The following is an 18,312-nucleotide window of genomic DNA, read 5'->3' as shown; positions in this document are numbered from 1 at the left end:
CGTTCTAATACTTGGGTCAGTTGTAAGGGCGGAAATTTTCTTGGTGTGCATTTTCTTGGTGTACTTCAGTTGCCAGGAAGTTAAAGTCAGTTGGTTAAAAGGACTGTCTAGCTCCCTCAATACTCAAGAAGGAGAAAAATATTTTCAGGGAGAAGTGGAGCTAATGTAGATCATCAAGATGTGGAAACACTTTTCACAGTCTACAGGAGGAGCCTAGGCTTAATGCCTTAAACTTGATGCCTAACTTTTAGATAGGAGGATGTAGAAATGAATCCTAGTGTAACCAACACCACAGCTTCACATTTTCCTAGGCTCCAATTTGCAGATTCATGTTTCACCTTTCCTTACTTTCTGTAGATTAGGAAAAGCACTGGACAGAAATTAAAGGTAATCAGATAAATTATATCTGTAACTCCTTTTTGTCTAAGCAATGGTTTACAGGAAAATCTTGTAATTAAGTGGTGCTGCCAATAGCTTCTTATTTAGTGCCACTAGGCAACCACTCTTCTTGATCACCTTGTAACCTTGAGATCTCAAATCAAACTTAATGTTTCACACCAGCCATTTCAATGGAGGTTCTGCCTGCTTCCTTCCTCTTTCTTCCTCTGGATGGACTCAAAATCTGTTTCATTTTGTACAATCGTTACATTGTTCATTACAGCATAATGGTAAATCATTATGTTGAACATGTAGATTATGTATTTTACTGTGTCTGTCCCAGAACAAAGATTGGAGTATGTTGATTGCCTAAATGTTATGCTTTAAATCAGCTGGCACTCTATTTTACAGACTGCCCTCTTTTATTTTCTAATTAAAGAATAAAAAAACACAAGATACCTTCAATAAGCATTTTCAAGAGAATTCGTAGGATTCCCCAAAATTCCTCTATTATCACATTCTCATTATAACACCAAGGGAAAAGATATTGAAGGTGAATCAGTGAAAACAGCAAATAAGAAAAGTTTGAAAAATGAGATACATATATTGGTTTTGCTGTAAGTTACCTATCTAATGGATATTCCCTCTAGTTTAAGCTGTGGCTTAGAAATTAACTGCCAAATTTCTCCACATATTTATCCTCTGGAAAACACTACTCAGTTAATCATAGCTAAATCAGTAAGGAAAAATAAAATATAAAAAACAACATTCAGAAGAGAAGGTATTCCACTCATTCTTTATGACCGTAACTTCAGGCCCTGAAACTTGAGTGAAGGGGACTCCTTCCAGCATATAAACCCCCAGCAGCTGAGTGACAGACTTGTTTCTGACTAACACTATCAAAGCATTGTATCAGTGAAGTCTCTACAGTAGAGAGTATAGAAATATCAGTTCAGAAAGAGAAAAGAAACAAAAAAAATAAAACAAACCTACAGAACTCTGTATTATGGATCTTTATGATTATGTTCTGCAATATTTTCATAGTGGTTTCTATATAAAGACTTCAGAGGAAATCTGTGTATACACTACAATTCCACTTATCCAGTTCTATCTACACATATATTCATGAAAATCATCTGCAAACTACTATACTACACATACAACATTATTCTGGCTTTTTGATGTAAACTCTTCATATGTTTTCCATGATCCTTTAAAACACTGACTAAGACCAGCATTATGAACTACATACTTACTTTCCAAGCTCACATTGTATTTCAGGTATACTAGTTGGCAACGGTTTCTCTACGATCAACTTCAGTGCATACCAGAACTCTTCAACCATATCTGACAGGAATATGACACTAAAAACAGATACATAAGCTTAATTTGACACAGCGTTTGTGCAGACAATTAAAAATGTACACATTAAAATTCAGTTCAACACAATGAGTTCTTTAATTAGCAACCAGTTTTCCCATAACACTTCTTGCTGCAATCTGAATTCAGCTACCAAAACTAATACCATTTACAACTATTGATGCAGCAAAATCTCTTCTTCATCTTTCTTAATTTTTACCATTAAAAGTTGTGTGTTGTTTGTTTGCTGGTTTGTTTTGGTTTTTTTTTTATTTTGGGGGGAGTAAAGACTACAACTCAAAAGCATTTCAACTGCTAACTTACAAGAGTAAGCTTTAATTTCATTTCGGTGTCACGGTATGTTCTTTCTATTCATTTTGAGCTCATAAGACACAGAAACAGAAATAGCATTCACTGATTTTAGTAAGGAAAATCTTTTCAAATCTACTGATGAAAACTGAGGAATAGATATAGACACATTTATATGAGCATGGTAAAGAGGTATGCTTTAAAAGTATATTCAATATACTGTTTTGATATACAATCAAATGTTGTCATGACTGAAAATTGCTTGCTGCTAGGTGAGATATGTACAGCAGTATATTTCTGTGACAGACATTCTAACACAGTCCTTTCCTATTGCAGATTTGCACTGTGCAAACCCATGACCCACTAAGGACCAGTTCTTGTTCTAAATGATAGATAACTGTCTGTTCCATGACTTTATGGGTCCAAACTAACAGAGCCTTTAAAGTGAGCATAAAAACATCTTAGAAAAGAATCATCCATTTGAAAAAATACACCTGCTACAAACACTTTTATAACACTTTTTCCCAGCTGCTATCATAGTAAAGGAAACAGAGCATGGCTTCAAAAAAAAAAAAAGATAATAGTGTGGATGTAATGTGGAAGTACCTCTGCCCAGCTGTAATTGTAGTCCTGGGGAGCTATTGCAATTTAAAGCAGCTATTAGACAGCTGTCTAGTACAGTACTGCATAATTATATTCACATGTACAGGTGTGCTTTGTGTCATCTTTGCATATATTCCTCTATGTCTCAGCCTACCAATCAGCCCAAAAGTTTGCCAGTTATTTTATTATTTGGAAATTCTGCACTTGAAAGATACCAGAAATATTATCTGGTATGAGAAAAATTAGGTCTATTCTCATTCACATAATGCATAATTTCTACAAATTCGCACAGAAAAAAAAAAAAAATTATTGGAGTGGTAACAATATAATTTTTAGAAAGCAGTATTGCTTGAAAGCTGTCAATGATACCTGGAATTATTCTGGTCTTTGGAAATCCCATACAAGCAAATTGAACAAAACTTTGAAATACATAGATTTTGGCTTTCTAAATATTGGATCTTTGAACACAAGTCATCTGTTTCTGCCCTCCTTACAAAACACCATGCTACCCTCTTCCCCATACCCATATTTTTGCCAGTCAATTGATATCACTGAAAAAGATCAATTAATGCTTTGTTAACCAAATTCCAGGAAAATAAGCTTTGCACTTTTGCACCCTGCAGTTACTTGCTGAACTGCTTTAGCTGAAACTAAGACCAAGACATCATCTGTCTTTATACTGCTAATTATCATACCTGCATAGTTTTGTTGGGGTTCCCAATGTAATTAAAAAATTGTAATTAAAAACCTCTCCATATTCATTTACTAGATCATTGTTAATTAACAGAAGATTCTGAAGCTAAATGGGTTTATGTGATGATTGTTAAAGCGTTCTTCATCTGGTTTTAGTTATGTTGTTATAGTTTTGTATATTCTCAGAAGAAAAAATGAAATAATCTTATTTTCTTTACAGAACTTTGAAATTTAGAAAACAAGCAATTAATCTGGATTTTTCAGAGGGACCTTCTAATTGTAAATAAATTTCTAAAACACTGTTCACAGGATCAGTGCAAACTAGAAGAACTAGGGGTTGTTCTACGGCCTGTCAGTTGGTTTTTTCCTCTCAGAGGAAAGATGCTGTATGGGATACAGTCTATTTAAAGTTGGAATTTTTTTTTCTAATTCCATTTATAACTTTTTGCATTTTGTTTTTTGGGAGTTATTTTAGGACAATATCTACATCCTGTAACTGAGGTTTCAATGAAAGTAGTTCACTTCTTAGCACAAGAGCCACAACCACAAGTATGAAAACTCTACAACTTACTTTTCATCTGAAGTGCCAACAACGACTGGGGAAAACTTCAGTTCATACAAAAATGTTTGTCTGGGACTAAGAGTGAAAGATTTTTGTCCACAAAGTGACTGATTCGCCAGCACCACATTCAGCTTGAGAATTTTATCTGAGGGATTACTGATGGGAATGTGAATTCCAACGGTATCCTACAGAAAAAAGAAAATAAAAATATTGGAGCCATTACACATAAAAGATCTTTCTCAAAGCAGTGTAAGATGCTTACTCATGAATTACACATGTGAACACAGGCTGCATCTTTCTTTGATGTGTGAACTAACTCAAAAAAAGAGGAGCTGCAGCAAGAGACATTTCAGCCAATCTTCAAATTGTAAAGTAGGTAATTCCATAAATAAGGAAACGTTCAAGCCTTCCTGGCCAGTCTGCATTCTAATCAGCTACTTCACTTTTCAAGATATGGCTGAGGCTTGACAAAAAACACCTTACAGATAGATCTGCTGTAGTCCCAGCCAGGTAAACACTCCAAGCCATCTCTTAATGGCCAACCACAGACTGCTGAAAAATTCTAGTTTGCAAGCTGTCAAATGATTCAGGCTGAATTGTGCAGGATCTGTTCCTCTTCATTTTTAAGTTACATCATAATACTTGACATTAAAACACCACCACCACAACACACATTCTTTCTCTCATGCCTTTATGCCATTTCTCTTAACTACTGGTCTCCATATCTTTCCGTTTAAAGTCTAGAACACTTCAGACAAGGACGATCTTTTCTTGACCACCTAGAAAACATGGCTACTATTAAAGACACACATTAAATTCCAGTTACTATAATAAAAGGTAGCCAGACTATGGTTTAATTAGATAAATATGCATACTTTACACATGGAACACCTTTAAGATGAGCAGGAGCTGGGCAGCGGTGGCTCACACTGAACAACTCCAACAGTGCATTCTTGAGCAGCCCTCAAAACACAGATCCATCCTATGTACTCTATATGTCTAAATATCAATACACTTTATGAAATGAAATACTTTAAACAGACACAAAGGATTTTATTAATGAAGGAATTCCACTGTCACAATTCAGGATGCACACCTGCAGTTTTAAGTACATATGTTCTATTCATATATGTGCATCTATATAAAATACACTAAATCCAAAAATAGATATAAGTATTAATTTCTCTGTATCTATATTTATCTCCATTCTTATTTTTGTCTCTCTCATTTGCTCTAACCGAGCTGTTTATTTCAAAATGGGAGGTGTTTCTAACATGTGGTGATTTGGTTCTCACCGTTAAATTTTGCCATATACGTGTTTGTAAAAATTCAAATTGCAATATGAAAGGACAAAAAGATAAAATATCTATTAAAATTAACAATACACTAAAAAATGAGCATGAAATACTTTAAAAAAACCTCACACAGCTGCCTCACTCTGCTTTGATCCTGCCTATGATTTCATAAATTTCTATATATTTTCATTTATAGAAAACGGCTACTGGAACACACATAAAACACATGTAATGTTCTATAGACGGCAAGATTACACCAACAATTTAAACCATTCAAGTGCTTTGCTTCAGTAAGATGGGATTTAAATTTGCTGTAAACTATTTTAAAGATCAGATTAATAGTTTTTACCAGCGTAAACAAATTTCTAAATCTATCTACCATTTAATTGCTAAAGGCTTCATAACAATTTTATAGTAAAACATCTACATGCTGTGTTGAAGAAAAGTATTTACAGTAAAAAGGAAATGTTAGACAGCTTATTTAGGAAAAAAGCAGCAACTATCAAAGAAACCTTTGTAAACTTGTACACAAAGGAGATTTTATATTGCCAACATTAGCTTAATATTTTTCTCATGCCTACAAGAAATAAAATAAATGCCTAGGATTATGTATTTCCCTGGAATTTCCCAGGAAATTTCCCAGGAATTGCTGTAGTTTTCAAAGATCTGCTACTTCATGGATGGCAGTAAGAGCACATATATATATTTATCAGCACAATGTATATATATTGTACATTTCTAGGCCTTAATGGATTGTTAGCACTGCACTAGGAAAAATAACAAAATGCCCATGCAACTGTTCAAAGCATTATTTTTCCTGGAGGCACCATTTTATCATAAAGAATGCAAATGAGTAGCACTATAGCCAAGTTCCAAACAAATTTATACTCATTAATTTAGATTCACATTTCAGCATTGTGTTTTTTATAAACTTTCTGACAAAGGAAAAAAATAAAAGCTGAAAAAAGAAGAGAATTAATCTCATTCCTCAAACTTCTTGTGTAAAGACTGCCAGTGCCCAAGATAGAGCCATTGTGGTGCAGTATATCATGGTTTTATTCCTTTACAATTTGCTGTGATCCATTTCTTGTCCAATGCAGATAATTTAAAATAATCTAACATAAGGTAAACTAAAGTAAAATTCAAATATGAGATAATATTTATTTCCTGCAGAACTAGAAAAAACAATTGCCTGCTTACATTTTATCCTACATCGATAGCTTGAACCTGTGCATAGGTGTAATAATCTGGTATCAAGGTTTTTCTTCAGAAGATTCTCACCATCATCAATTGATCTTTTGTGATATTACACCTGTTTGTTGAAATATTTTCCTGACATAATTTATAACAAAGATTTTCTCATCATCCCATTTTCTGCTTCCTTCTTTCAGCAACTGGACCTAGAGGATTTAAACCCATATGTAATTTTCCATTTTTCTAATGTATACACTGAACTTAATTATCAACTAATCTTTCTCTAACTTTGAAAAGGTAGCTTACAGGAAGATGGGCACATTCTAAAATTACTGGGCATACCACTTTTCTGTATCCAAACTTCAATAATAATCCTATTCTAACTGTCATCAAATATCAATAAAAGAACTATTTGGCTAAAGTTTGTAAGAGACTACCTACACTTTTAATGCTTTAGAACAATTTTTTCACTTAAAATCCAGTTTGCTGTTTAAGGAGATAACATTCACTCTTCATTTGTTTGCTGCTTTTCCAGTACATGGACCTTAAAGAGAAAGTGTTTGTACTTGCACCCAAGTTTGCCAGGCTGTTGCTATAGAAGACAATTTTCAAGTCAGGTAAATTGTAAGAAAGTTATTTTGATAGGCCTGGTGGGATAATGCAGCAGAAATTGTTCCTTTTGTAGGTCCTTGTCCAAATCATTGTTCTTCTAGAATGATAAGTAACAAGTGCCTTCATTGTGTTGCATCTGATGACAAGCACGTATGTTGCTTACTCAAAAGATTGAACTTGCAATGGTGGCAATATTCTTGAAAAAATAGATCTTGGCCTTTTATCTTCCATAGGCTCAAAATGATTGAAGCTTTCGATGTCATCATTTGTGTGCCTATATGTTAATAGTAGAAGTTAAGCTACAGTATCCTATTGTATCCTTATTTTTAATTTCCATTTCTTAGAACAAAAGAGGGTCAAGTGAGTTGATCACCAGACTTGATGACAGGGTTTCAGAGCCATGTTGAATATAGTTCAGCCTAGTTTGGTCAAATTCGTTTTAGAAATCAGAGCTGGCTCTTGAACTGCTTGATGCAACATGTTTCCAATGAGCACCTCACCTCACCACTTCTCCTCTCCACAAACACTTGTAATCCAGATGCACATGTCCACACTCAGCTGGGCCTCTCTTGCATGGATCATTCAGACACATAGAAGTCCTAGCCTGCTGTGTCTTGAGGGGCTGAGTCCTTCCAGCTTCCTAGTAACTCAAAAGTTAATGGAGCAGATCCCTGTGAAGTGAACCACCTCCCTCAAAATAAAAGCCTTTTTTTTTTTTTTTTTTTTATTAAGCCTTTCTGTGATGTAAACTAATTGCCAGGATAACCCTCTCCTTCCCATGTAGGGTTATGAGGACAGAGAATCACAACATTATTTACCAAAGAAATGCACTCTTTTACCTGGACTTCTAATGTATACAGAACTACAAAGTTTAGTTCCTGAGCTAGCTGTATCTACCCATATAATGCTACAATAATCAACTGCAATTATTTTCTGATGCTATTGCTGATTTGTTTTCAAATGCTATAGTTACATTATAGCTTAGAAGTTACAATATAGCTGTAAATTCATAATTCCAGTAGATTAGAATAGACTTTGGAAGGCTTGGTAAGCACTGATGATTTCTGCATATTCACAATGAAGTCAGCAACTGAAACAACAGAATTACTTCCAGGAACTTATTCTAATAACATTTAGTTTACCCTACCAGATATTGAAACTGGCATTTGCACCATAGGCATACTGCCCTGGATTGAAAATCTGATGTGGTGAGGTTAGAAAGCTCCCTCTGGCATGAAACTACAAACATGGTGAAAGCTATGCCAGTGAAATGCTGAGGTATCAGCTTGCTCAGAACTGATCAGGAAAAGGCAGTGACAAGCAGTGCCCATATTCCAGTACCTCCAAGACTTTCAGAAGTACTTGCAAAAATAAAGTCACAACCACCTATCAGAACCTAATGGTACTATAGTAGAATAGCAGTAATGACTAATTATTACAATATTTTGAAATATTACTCCATCAACTTTAATGACTTCTGCTTCATATGTGGAAGCAAATATTCTACATTGTGCCTCTACTCCCAGCTCATGCTGCTATGAGCTAACAAAAAGTACCTCTTTACTTTTTAAAACTAGTAACCAACTCTGATAATATTCCATTTTATTGAATTTTTATGACCATACTGAGATAATTTACATCTCAGTTACACCACCTACCACCAAGTTACTCAATCAGCAGAGGTAATATGCTAATTAATTTGACTTAGATCTTGCACCTACACTAACTCCCTTATTCTGTCGGTCTGAAAAGAGAATTTTGAAGAAGAATGTTTCTTTGCATTTTAAAAGATTGATACCACTGGCACAAAACACATAGAGGTAGAAAGAATTCTAGAACAAAACTGAAATTGTCAGGATTCTTACTGAAAATAACTTTTTCTCCTGAATTTTCCAAGAGTAGAAAATTACAAATTAGTTCATATTGACAAGTAAAATGCCTCAGATAAAAACTAGACACTTGAAGTTTTTTAAATCCAGCTTCTATTTTTGGCATGTTTCTGCAGTCTCAGGAGCCAGAGAGTGTCAACATTATAATGCAAATAAATTTCTTAAATGTTCATAGTTTTTCTGAAAACAAAAAGATATATAAATCTGAAGGAATAGTCTCTATAGGAGTTACCTGGTTCTATGCCTCACCGTGGCTTAAAAGAGCAGACAAACTGTAAAAAGAAAACATCCTCATTTTGTTGTTCCAAGAAAAGTTAATTTTTATGTCTCTGAAGTTTGCCCACAAATTACTGTCTCACATACAACAACAAATGCTGCATTGTGAATTTTTCTTCCATATGTATCATACTACAGGTATCCGTATTAGAAATCTGCCCCACACATTCCCTTACTATTTTCTCTAAAAAAGTAATGTAAGTTCACTATATTACAAGCAATGCTTATTAATAATATTAACATAATATGTATTATTGACTGATATCTGTTACTAGAACCTCTGAAAGAGCTAAAATCAGAGCAGTATGAACCAAGGCCACACTTGCACTTCTCTGGTTTCTCTATGCAGTCCAACTAGTTCTGCTGTCACCCAGAAAGCAGCCTCTCCCTCTCTATGAGAAAGATGTGGAAGAAAGTCTTTATTAGAGAACCATGGATTTATGAGTAAGAATATAAAGCTCTTTAAATACCGATCTCTCCACATTCCTGTGGGCTCAGTTTTGAGTACCTGGCAGATCTTTTTGTGAGGGAAAGGACTTCTACCACAGTCACCTGAAATATACTTCTTTTGGCATATTCATTTGTCTGGACATGAGCCCTTATTTCATCCTATATCTTCTATAGATTAAAGGGTATCCTACTGAGATTTAGATTTTAAAACTTGGGTAAATATCCGTGAAGTGTTTCTCAGTTGTTATATTCATCCTACAGTCACCATCTGCTGTGTATGGGTCACACAGAACAGACTGTTGCATTAATTTTTCTAGAGACTGCCAAAACCTAGGAGTTTCAAAGGTTGGAAAGAGCTAGAAGCAGTAATGGAAACACCCTGCCTATTCTTAGATCTGCATGTAAACATCTTGCTAAACATGAAGACTCTGACAGTGATCTTTTGAAATCACCACTGAAGAACGCAGAAGCAGTTCATTAGTGGCACAGATCTGTGAGCCATTACAAATGGCAACGGTGGCACAAGTTTCAGCAAGAACAACTCTTGTGGAAGTGGGGGTGGGCAGCATATGTTTCAGAGTTACATTAGCAATTTTTGGAGTACTCGTGGTTCTCAGGGACTTGAGAAAAAGAGAGAAAAAGAAAGATTTGGCAGAGAATAGACAAAAACTATTGTCTCCTCACTTATGTGGAAACCAAAGTAAATCCCTTCCAGGCATTTGTTTTTATTAAAGCAGAAACTAATAATTCACTGTTCAAAATAGACCTTCCCCTCTGGCTTATCTCCTGCTGCACAGATCTTGCTTGGAACTCACATATTAGATACTTCCCCTCAAAACAGCCAATACTGTTTTTCAAATATATGGAGGGATTAGAAAGTCTCTTAACTCAGTCAACCAGCAATATACACTTCGATTTTTTTCCATGAAACAGACAACTGCTAAAGAGTAAGTGTGCTCAAAGCAGTAACTAACAGCCTTTTAGACATTTTACATAACATCTTAAGAATTGGCTTATTTCTTGACCTCTACATACAACCTGAAGGCAAATTTACTGTCTGTTTTTCTAAACAATCTAAGATAACGAACCTGAATTTGTTAGCCTAAGTTCATCTTCTGTACTACTGTTCCCCACTGAGAAATCCACAGTAAACACCGAAGTAAAATCCAGTAACCAAAACCTAATTTTTTAAAATTGTAAATTGTTACAATGTTGTCCATGGCCAAAGACACTTAATAATTATCAATTGGTAATATTAAAAAATATGGATTTTTACTCTACATTTAGAACCAAAAATACCTGCAAATGTACAAACAACTCGTGATAACCAAACGTGTTATTCAATTAATGGATAATGAATATTCATGAACAAATTTTTATTTGGCTTTTGTAAGTTTCCTGTTTTCTCAGGTGGTTCCTTTGAACTGTAAAAGTTCTTCGTAAAGTATCCTTTCTAAATTCCAGAGAAATATATAAATGAATAATTACTGGGTACACACTCACTATCTCTTTCCATTTGTAAAGAGTAGCGTTAAATTTTGCTCCATATTTCTCTTAAATAACTTGAGCTGGAATTTCTTCAACAGAAATATCTGCTGCAGAGAACCAATTCTATGACCTTTAGATGATTTTTATACAAATAGGCCTGGAGATTAAATTAATGTAGTCTCTATGCTCACCAAAACTTTACCTTCTCTTTAGTCTTCTAAGATTTCAGTTGCAATGATTTTGATATACCTTTATATCAGGTATTGAAATCAAGCAGAAAATTAATTATAAAAATGCTGAGGAACAGTCTTCAGAGAGTAACAGACACTGGTCCCTCCTTTCTAGTGAGAATGATGATTTAGCCGGTGCCAGAGCACCAGAGATATGTTCATATTGTCACAATTACATAATCATTCCTTACTCTGATTGACATAGAAGAGGAAAGATCTGGATTCCTTTTTCAATAGTCCAAACCATCTAAAATTGGTAGGGTCTTATCCTAAAGTAAAAATGTCAACTAAAATTGTATAACTTAAAGCAAGCAATTCTTGAGTTAACGGTGTTTTACAAACTTCAAAACAGCATCTGTTTTCAAAACAAATCTGTAATCAAATAGTTTTATATATTTGAAGTTCCTGATTCAGATACTGTTTGAGAAATTTTGTGGATAAACTTGTTGCTCATTGGAATGATGCCATTTAATTATCATTTGCTGTTTCAGAAGCTGAGCATACTATCCATAGAAATCCAGCAGAAAAGAACAGGTAACTGTTTCAACACGTTCTAGAGATGCACAACTATAAAATAGTATTTTAATTGCACTCCAGTATTTTTAAACAGTATTCTGTTCTCGGCAACACAGCAATATTCTTTTGGACAAGTGGGGGTACATTTTGAGAGCAGTAGTGCCCCTGTCAAATTAGTCTTAAATAAAAGATACAGCTTTCTGTTATATAGATGGACAAACTTCATAGGAATAGGATGAATAATAAAAATCTCTTCTTCCTTTTTGTTCATATTACACAAAGAAAGCACTGAGTTCTCACTACTCACTAATTCACATTAATCACTGAAGGGAAAAGGAGTGGTAGTGCCACCAACTCAGAAAAATGTCAGGACAGGTTTAAAGGTTATACTTCTGCAGAAAAATTCACAGATCATCACTTGTAAGAGCCTCTAAACATAGTTTGAAAACTTATACTTAAGATAAAGAAACTTTTTTGAGAATACTCTCTGTTCTGTTTCAGGTTCCTCCCATTGTTATTTAAAAAATAAAAAAAAACCCAAAATCCAAAAAACAAACAAAACAACAAAACAAACCCTACAACTCTACACAGAGTATATACAGCGATTTTTGTCTTGAGCTGAAAATCTAGCACAAGTTCCACTGATTAGAAAGACAATCCCAACAGAGGTATATCCAGGGAACAGAGTTCAGACATTAAGTTCTCCTTTCAGTAACATTACTTTAATACCTAATTCACTAAGCTATACAATCTGTACTCCAGATTCTATCAGTGAGCAATTTTTTTAAAAATAACATTTTCTGTGGACTTATTGTGTTTAATAGTTGAGCAAAAAATCACCTTGTTTTGATTCATAAGCCACAGGACTAGCAACAGCAGTTATGGAACAAATGACATAGTAGTTTAATTATACAAGCTACTCTCTTTCTTCATTTGACAGCTATTTTTCATATATATGACCACACATCTAGCATAGATGAAACACCCCTCTAATTACTTGGTTTAAACCTAACCTTATATTTTTGTTCAATTGTTCAATAGCAGTTAGTGACAGCTCAGCTGTCATTTTGTGATCTACATTAGCTTCCTGATGTTATATCACAGAATTGATTCATGTATCTGTAAGGAAGAGAGGAGGAGGTTAGCAGTTGCTATGTGTTTATCAAAAGTTATCACTTATATTCTAATATTTCTAATAATTCACCCTCCTTTTGATAACTCCTTTTTTTTTTTCTTAATGGGCTATACAAATATGGACTGGTCTGAATTATTTTCTAACTGCTTTTTAGAGTGGTTAATAATTACCACCTTCCCAAATTTGTTTTTCTTCCATATACCATGTTGCCATGGTTCTTTTACAGAATTTTATTTTTTATGCTACCAATTGTTATGGAAACATATTCTAAAAATTGGTCTTAGGACATGATTCATAACTTCAGGTTTCTCAATTCCTGAGAACATGATCCAAGCATCAGTCATATATAACAATATTCAGATTACAGTTTATCTTAGGATTTATGAAAAACTAATGTATCACAACTATGAAAACAGTGCGTGATTGTCTTTAACTTCCAAATTACATAGTTACAAAATATTTTTAAGTATATGCTTTTTACTTTTAATTAAATAAATAATGAAATAAATAATAGAGGAGATGCTGACACGTAATTTGAATTCTAAGTTGGACCTGCTTTAACACTGGTTGTATTTGTAACAAGCTGTCTACATTATACTTGTCTACTGACATAATGCAGTTTCCACAAAATGCAAACTTCAGCTAGAATAAACATGATGCAGGTTTTTTTGGCAGGAAGAGTCACAAAGACTTGGGTGCTATGATTTATTTATATTAGCATGTAGCAAAACACAAAGGAGGAGACATGTTAGAGTGAAACAGTTCATGGTAAGCACCCTGTGCCCACACAGAACACATAGTTAAAGTGATCTGAACACACAGAAGATGGAAACTGCATACAGAAAAATTAAAGAACCATTATTCCACAAAATGAAACTTCGCTAAACCAAACCCTTCTATGAGTTCAGGATCTCACTTACTGCTTAATCTCCTTTTAACAGTTGGAATAAAGTCAGGAATAGAACGGGGATCTACCTAGAAAAACTAAAGCCTTCTCACACTCTACTTCACCCTACCAGCCCTTTCACTAGGAGCTACACTTAAGTCTTGGCCATCAGAATCTACCTTCCCATGCTGGGAAATATTTATATTTGCATATATTTATAGTTTGATTACTGGGCACAAAAAGACCAGAAATTGAGGGAAGCTCACATCAGAGTTGCGCTCCTTTCTTCAAAGTAAAAGCATTCTTACTTGACAAATCATTTAATTCTTCTACAAAAATTAAAAAAATAAAAAATAAAAATCTTCTCTTTTATTTAAGTGTTTTACAATCAGAGATTCACAGTTCAATATTCACTTCAGTACTTCCTAACAGCAACTGCAGGTTATGAGTAATATCAAGAATCAAGCTTGACTCTTGAGAGTGGGACAGATAATGAGGTCTTCCTAACATCACTTCTAAGATTACACTTAAATGGTTGCTATGGTCAAGCACTGGCATCAAGGAAGTTTGTCACAGATTGACTTTTGATATAAAAAGCTGGTGTGCTATGAATCACTTTAAAAGGTCAAAGGGACTAAGCAACTCTTGTAACTTTTCACCTAATATTTTTAAATGTCATTGATGGAAATATATATTTTGGTTTTTATGTTTCACTGGATTTTTAAAAGCAGTAAAATTTCTAATCTTAAGATATTGCTCAATTATGTCATTATTGCTTTGACTTTTTTTTTTTTTTAAAGAAATACTTTACCTTATCATACTCTTCATCCTGAAAGAGTGATAATTCAGAATGGATACATAGAAGTCTACAAAGTCACAAGTAACATGGAGAGAACGGGTAGGGTTTAACTGTCCAGTGACTCCTGTAATTTAGGAAATCGGGGGCATCAAATTAGAATAAAGAGCACAGCTAAAGAAAAAGGTAATGGCTCAAAAAAGCCTTAAAATATGTGAAAGTATCATACTATGTGTACCTACTCTTGCTTTTTTTCTTGACACTTTCAACCACCCCTGGAGAGGTCCAGGTTTCATATCATACCATTTCGTTTAACTTTTTACAGACTGTGCCAAATGAGTCTGGGACTTTCAGAGTATCAAAGAGTCCAATGAGTTTCAGAGAGCCCAGCAAAAACTTTAGAGGAAGGAGAACTGAACACTTACCCTTTTATGGCCTAAAAGACAAATATTGAGGCTGTGACTGTTCATAGTATTCAGTGTTTTTCAGAAACTATATGAAGGTCTGAATTTAGACCATTACTTATCATTTGTTTGCTAGACTTCCAAGCGATGTATCTGCCTCACCAGAAAGTAAAAGTATGGTTTTTCATAATATCACCATTCATTTTAAATGTATTTTGAATGCAATCTGAAATGATGTACCAAACTGAATAGGTCGAAAAAAACAAAACAAACCAAACAAACAAACCCACCCCCCCAAAAAAAACCCCAAAAAACCAAACAAACAAAAAACTAAAAAAAACCAACTCAAACAAAAATTTAAAAAAAACCAAGAACAACAACAAAAAAAAAAAAAAAAACAAAAAAAAAAAAAAAAAAACTAAACCAAGCCAAAACAAACCAAAACAAAGACAAACCTGGTGGGGAAAAAAAAAAAAAATAAAAAAAGAGAAGATGATCACCTGAAAAATGAAGAAACAATCAATTCACTGCTTGGAAATACAGGCATGTGGAATTACCATGACGAATCTTAAAATCAATATTTGATTCTGCCATTTGCAAAATAGTGGCATCATGCATTTATCAAACACAGGAGGTACATTGAGTAACTGATGATCTGGGAGAAAAGCTAAGAAGTGGTAGTGGTTCACTGTCCGAAAACATCTGAATGTAACAATATAAAACAGCATGAGTGCTATTAAGGGCCAAATTTGGGGCAATTAATTCTTTTTTGCTATCTTTTTCTTTGTAGAAAAAATGATTGCAGGCACATATAAAAAGAGATTAAAATATTTTTATTATTGAAACACTACACTAAGCTTTAAAACATTTTATCATACCATGCAATTTGTGGAGGACATTATGTGGACAACAAAAAAATTAACCCTAATTCATTTCAGAGACAGATGTATTTCAAATTAGAGGAATTATTGGCTTACTATGTTAAAAAAAACGAGGAAATAAATATTATCTTTTAAAATTAAAAAGCCACTTTCTTCAATTCATGGGTCAGATTCTGAGTTCTTTACTGAAGATGTCCATCCATTTCACAGAAACCCATACTACCTACTGTACAGTAAAGACTATAATTGGATTTGAATTTAAACTTTGGGTTAGACTGAAGTTCTCATTTTAATGCAGCTACATCTAGGACAAGATGAAACTCAAACTTGCTGTTTAAAGCTGGATGAACCAGTCTAAAAGTTAATTTCTTATCCTGATTTATAGTGATTCTGCTGCCAGCAAGCATGAACAACAGATTAAAAGATAAATTATAAAGCTCATTGCCTTTGTATATTTTAATATAAATTAATATATATACTTGTGTGCGTGTGTATATATTATATATATATATGAAGTTGAGAAAGGCCAAAAGCAGATTATAATTTGCCATATTCATATTTTCCCTATTTTTTGGCTGTTATTGGAAGGAGGAAAAAAAAATTAGATTTCCCTTGAAGAGGTGGCAAATTTCTGCCTACTGAAAAATTACATTTTCATCCAGCAGAGAACTCCTTTCAAGCATTCTAGCCAAACAAGGATATTTCTTTTACTGATATACAGTGATTGAACTAATTGAAATTAGGTTAGAGTTTAAAAATAATGATTTTTTTTCAATATGGCACATTTATTCAATATTTTTATTTCCATTAAATAACCTAATCATAATCTGGTTTATTAGAAAAATACAAGCTTAAATGTTTTCAGCCATGACAAGCCAAAAGGGTTTTTAAAAAACCTGAGCAGCATAAGACTGGGTTTTAACTACTTTAGCTGCTCAACTTCCACTTTGAATTTTAGGTTGAGATAAAGAACACATCTAAAAGTGATACGTAGTGTGATGGATCTCATCAATGTAGAAATGCAAATTCATTACATTATATTAAAAACACAAATTAAACTAAATTATCTGTGTTTCAGACACATTTTCATACCTGCAGATACGTTTTGAGACTGAAGTTTTACACCTTATGGATGGTAAGATACAGAATTTACAGTGCAAACCAAATACAAATGTAACTGGAATTTAGTGAGAATAATGTATTATAGGAAAGACAGATGAAAAAGCATGCAACACTACTTACCACAGAAAATCCTGAGCAAATTAAAAGAGGATGGTGACACAATGACTTGTCAAAGTTGTATAAGATAGGGGGATGGGGAGGGCAGTACAGACAGAACTGTGGTATTTCCTTTTAGCCGATTTTGCACACTAAAAGCTGAAGAGAGCAACTCTGTCCTGTATCCATGCGTGCACCATGCATGGTGCTGCTAGGTAGACCTACTAGTTTCTTCAAAATTCTCTGCTCTCTTCAACAAAGGATTCTTTTGCAACATCAGCTGATGGCCACTGACTCAGGCCATCCATAATGGTGAGAATATCTACAGTTACTAACTCAGTTTCAACCTTGGCACGCACATCTTGCCACCCCTTTTCATATGGTATGAACTATCACTCTGTCACAGGCATTATGTTTCAAACAGACACTCATTTATGAAGTTTAAAAGGCTGAGTTAGCCAAAAGCATTTCCAAAGCTCAAACACAAAACTAGAATCTGCAAGTATATTCACCAAAGTCTTGTTAACATCTATAGCACTCATGGCGCCCAGGTGACATATGTCAGGATGATCCCATGCAGTCCGCTATTCCTGGGATGCCCACCAGCCCTCACCTCTCTGGAGACAACCTCACTGTCTGTGGGCTGGTAGTCACCACAGCCACATGTCTACCGTTAAGAAAACCATGATGTTAACATACACCTTACTCCTCTCAAAACTCTGTCCTGCCAACTTTACCTCTGTTGTAGGCAATTTCTGATGTTTCAGAAATCTGATATGTTATGTAAGATAGGAAAAGTACTTTTCACATGCAGAGGATAAATTTGTATTGCATTTGACTATGACATACAGCTATAACTACTGTCCAAAAGCAGTGCTATTAATATTTGAAATTAAATGTTGCTAATCCTTTACTTTCCAAGGGCCAGGAAGGAAGAAGACAGACTCTGAGGTCAAAAAGAGATCAATGCATTAATTAAATCTGATTCACTGATGTAGCAGATGCCCCAGGTGTCTATGTTTTTCAAAAAGTTAACATCTTTTGAAACAATTTCAAGTCCTCAGCTTCACAAGACTCTGTCTATCGTTTTCACCAGTAAGATCTTCCAATGTTTTATTGGAAGGTTTATTTAGTAGGG

At 34.2% G+C, this 18,312-nt stretch overlaps 1 protein-coding gene across 1 annotated transcript in view; it reads right to left on the bottom strand.

The window, feature by feature from the left end:
- The window catches only part of CFAP47 (cilia and flagella associated protein 47), a 295,005-nt gene that overhangs the window by 81,860 nt on the left and 194,833 nt on the right, over nucleotides 1–18,312 (bottom strand). Inside the window, exons 53-54 of the mRNA XM_030477406.1 lie at nucleotides 3,914–4,089; nucleotides 1,635–1,742 (exon numbers count right to left, since the gene is read on the bottom strand). Of these exons, the coding sequence (XP_030333266.1) occupies nucleotides 1,635–1,742; nucleotides 3,914–4,089 (284 nt within the window). The remainder of the gene's footprint in view (nucleotides 1–1,634; nucleotides 1,743–3,913; nucleotides 4,090–18,312) is intronic.

Source organism: Strigops habroptila, chromosome 2, assembly GCF_004027225.2.
Source record: "Strigops habroptila isolate Jane chromosome 2, bStrHab1.2.pri, whole genome shotgun sequence".
Lineage (NCBI taxonomy): Eukaryota > Metazoa > Chordata > Aves > Psittaciformes > Psittacidae > Strigops > Strigops habroptila.
This window is presented reverse-complemented; position numbering and strand designations above follow the sequence as displayed.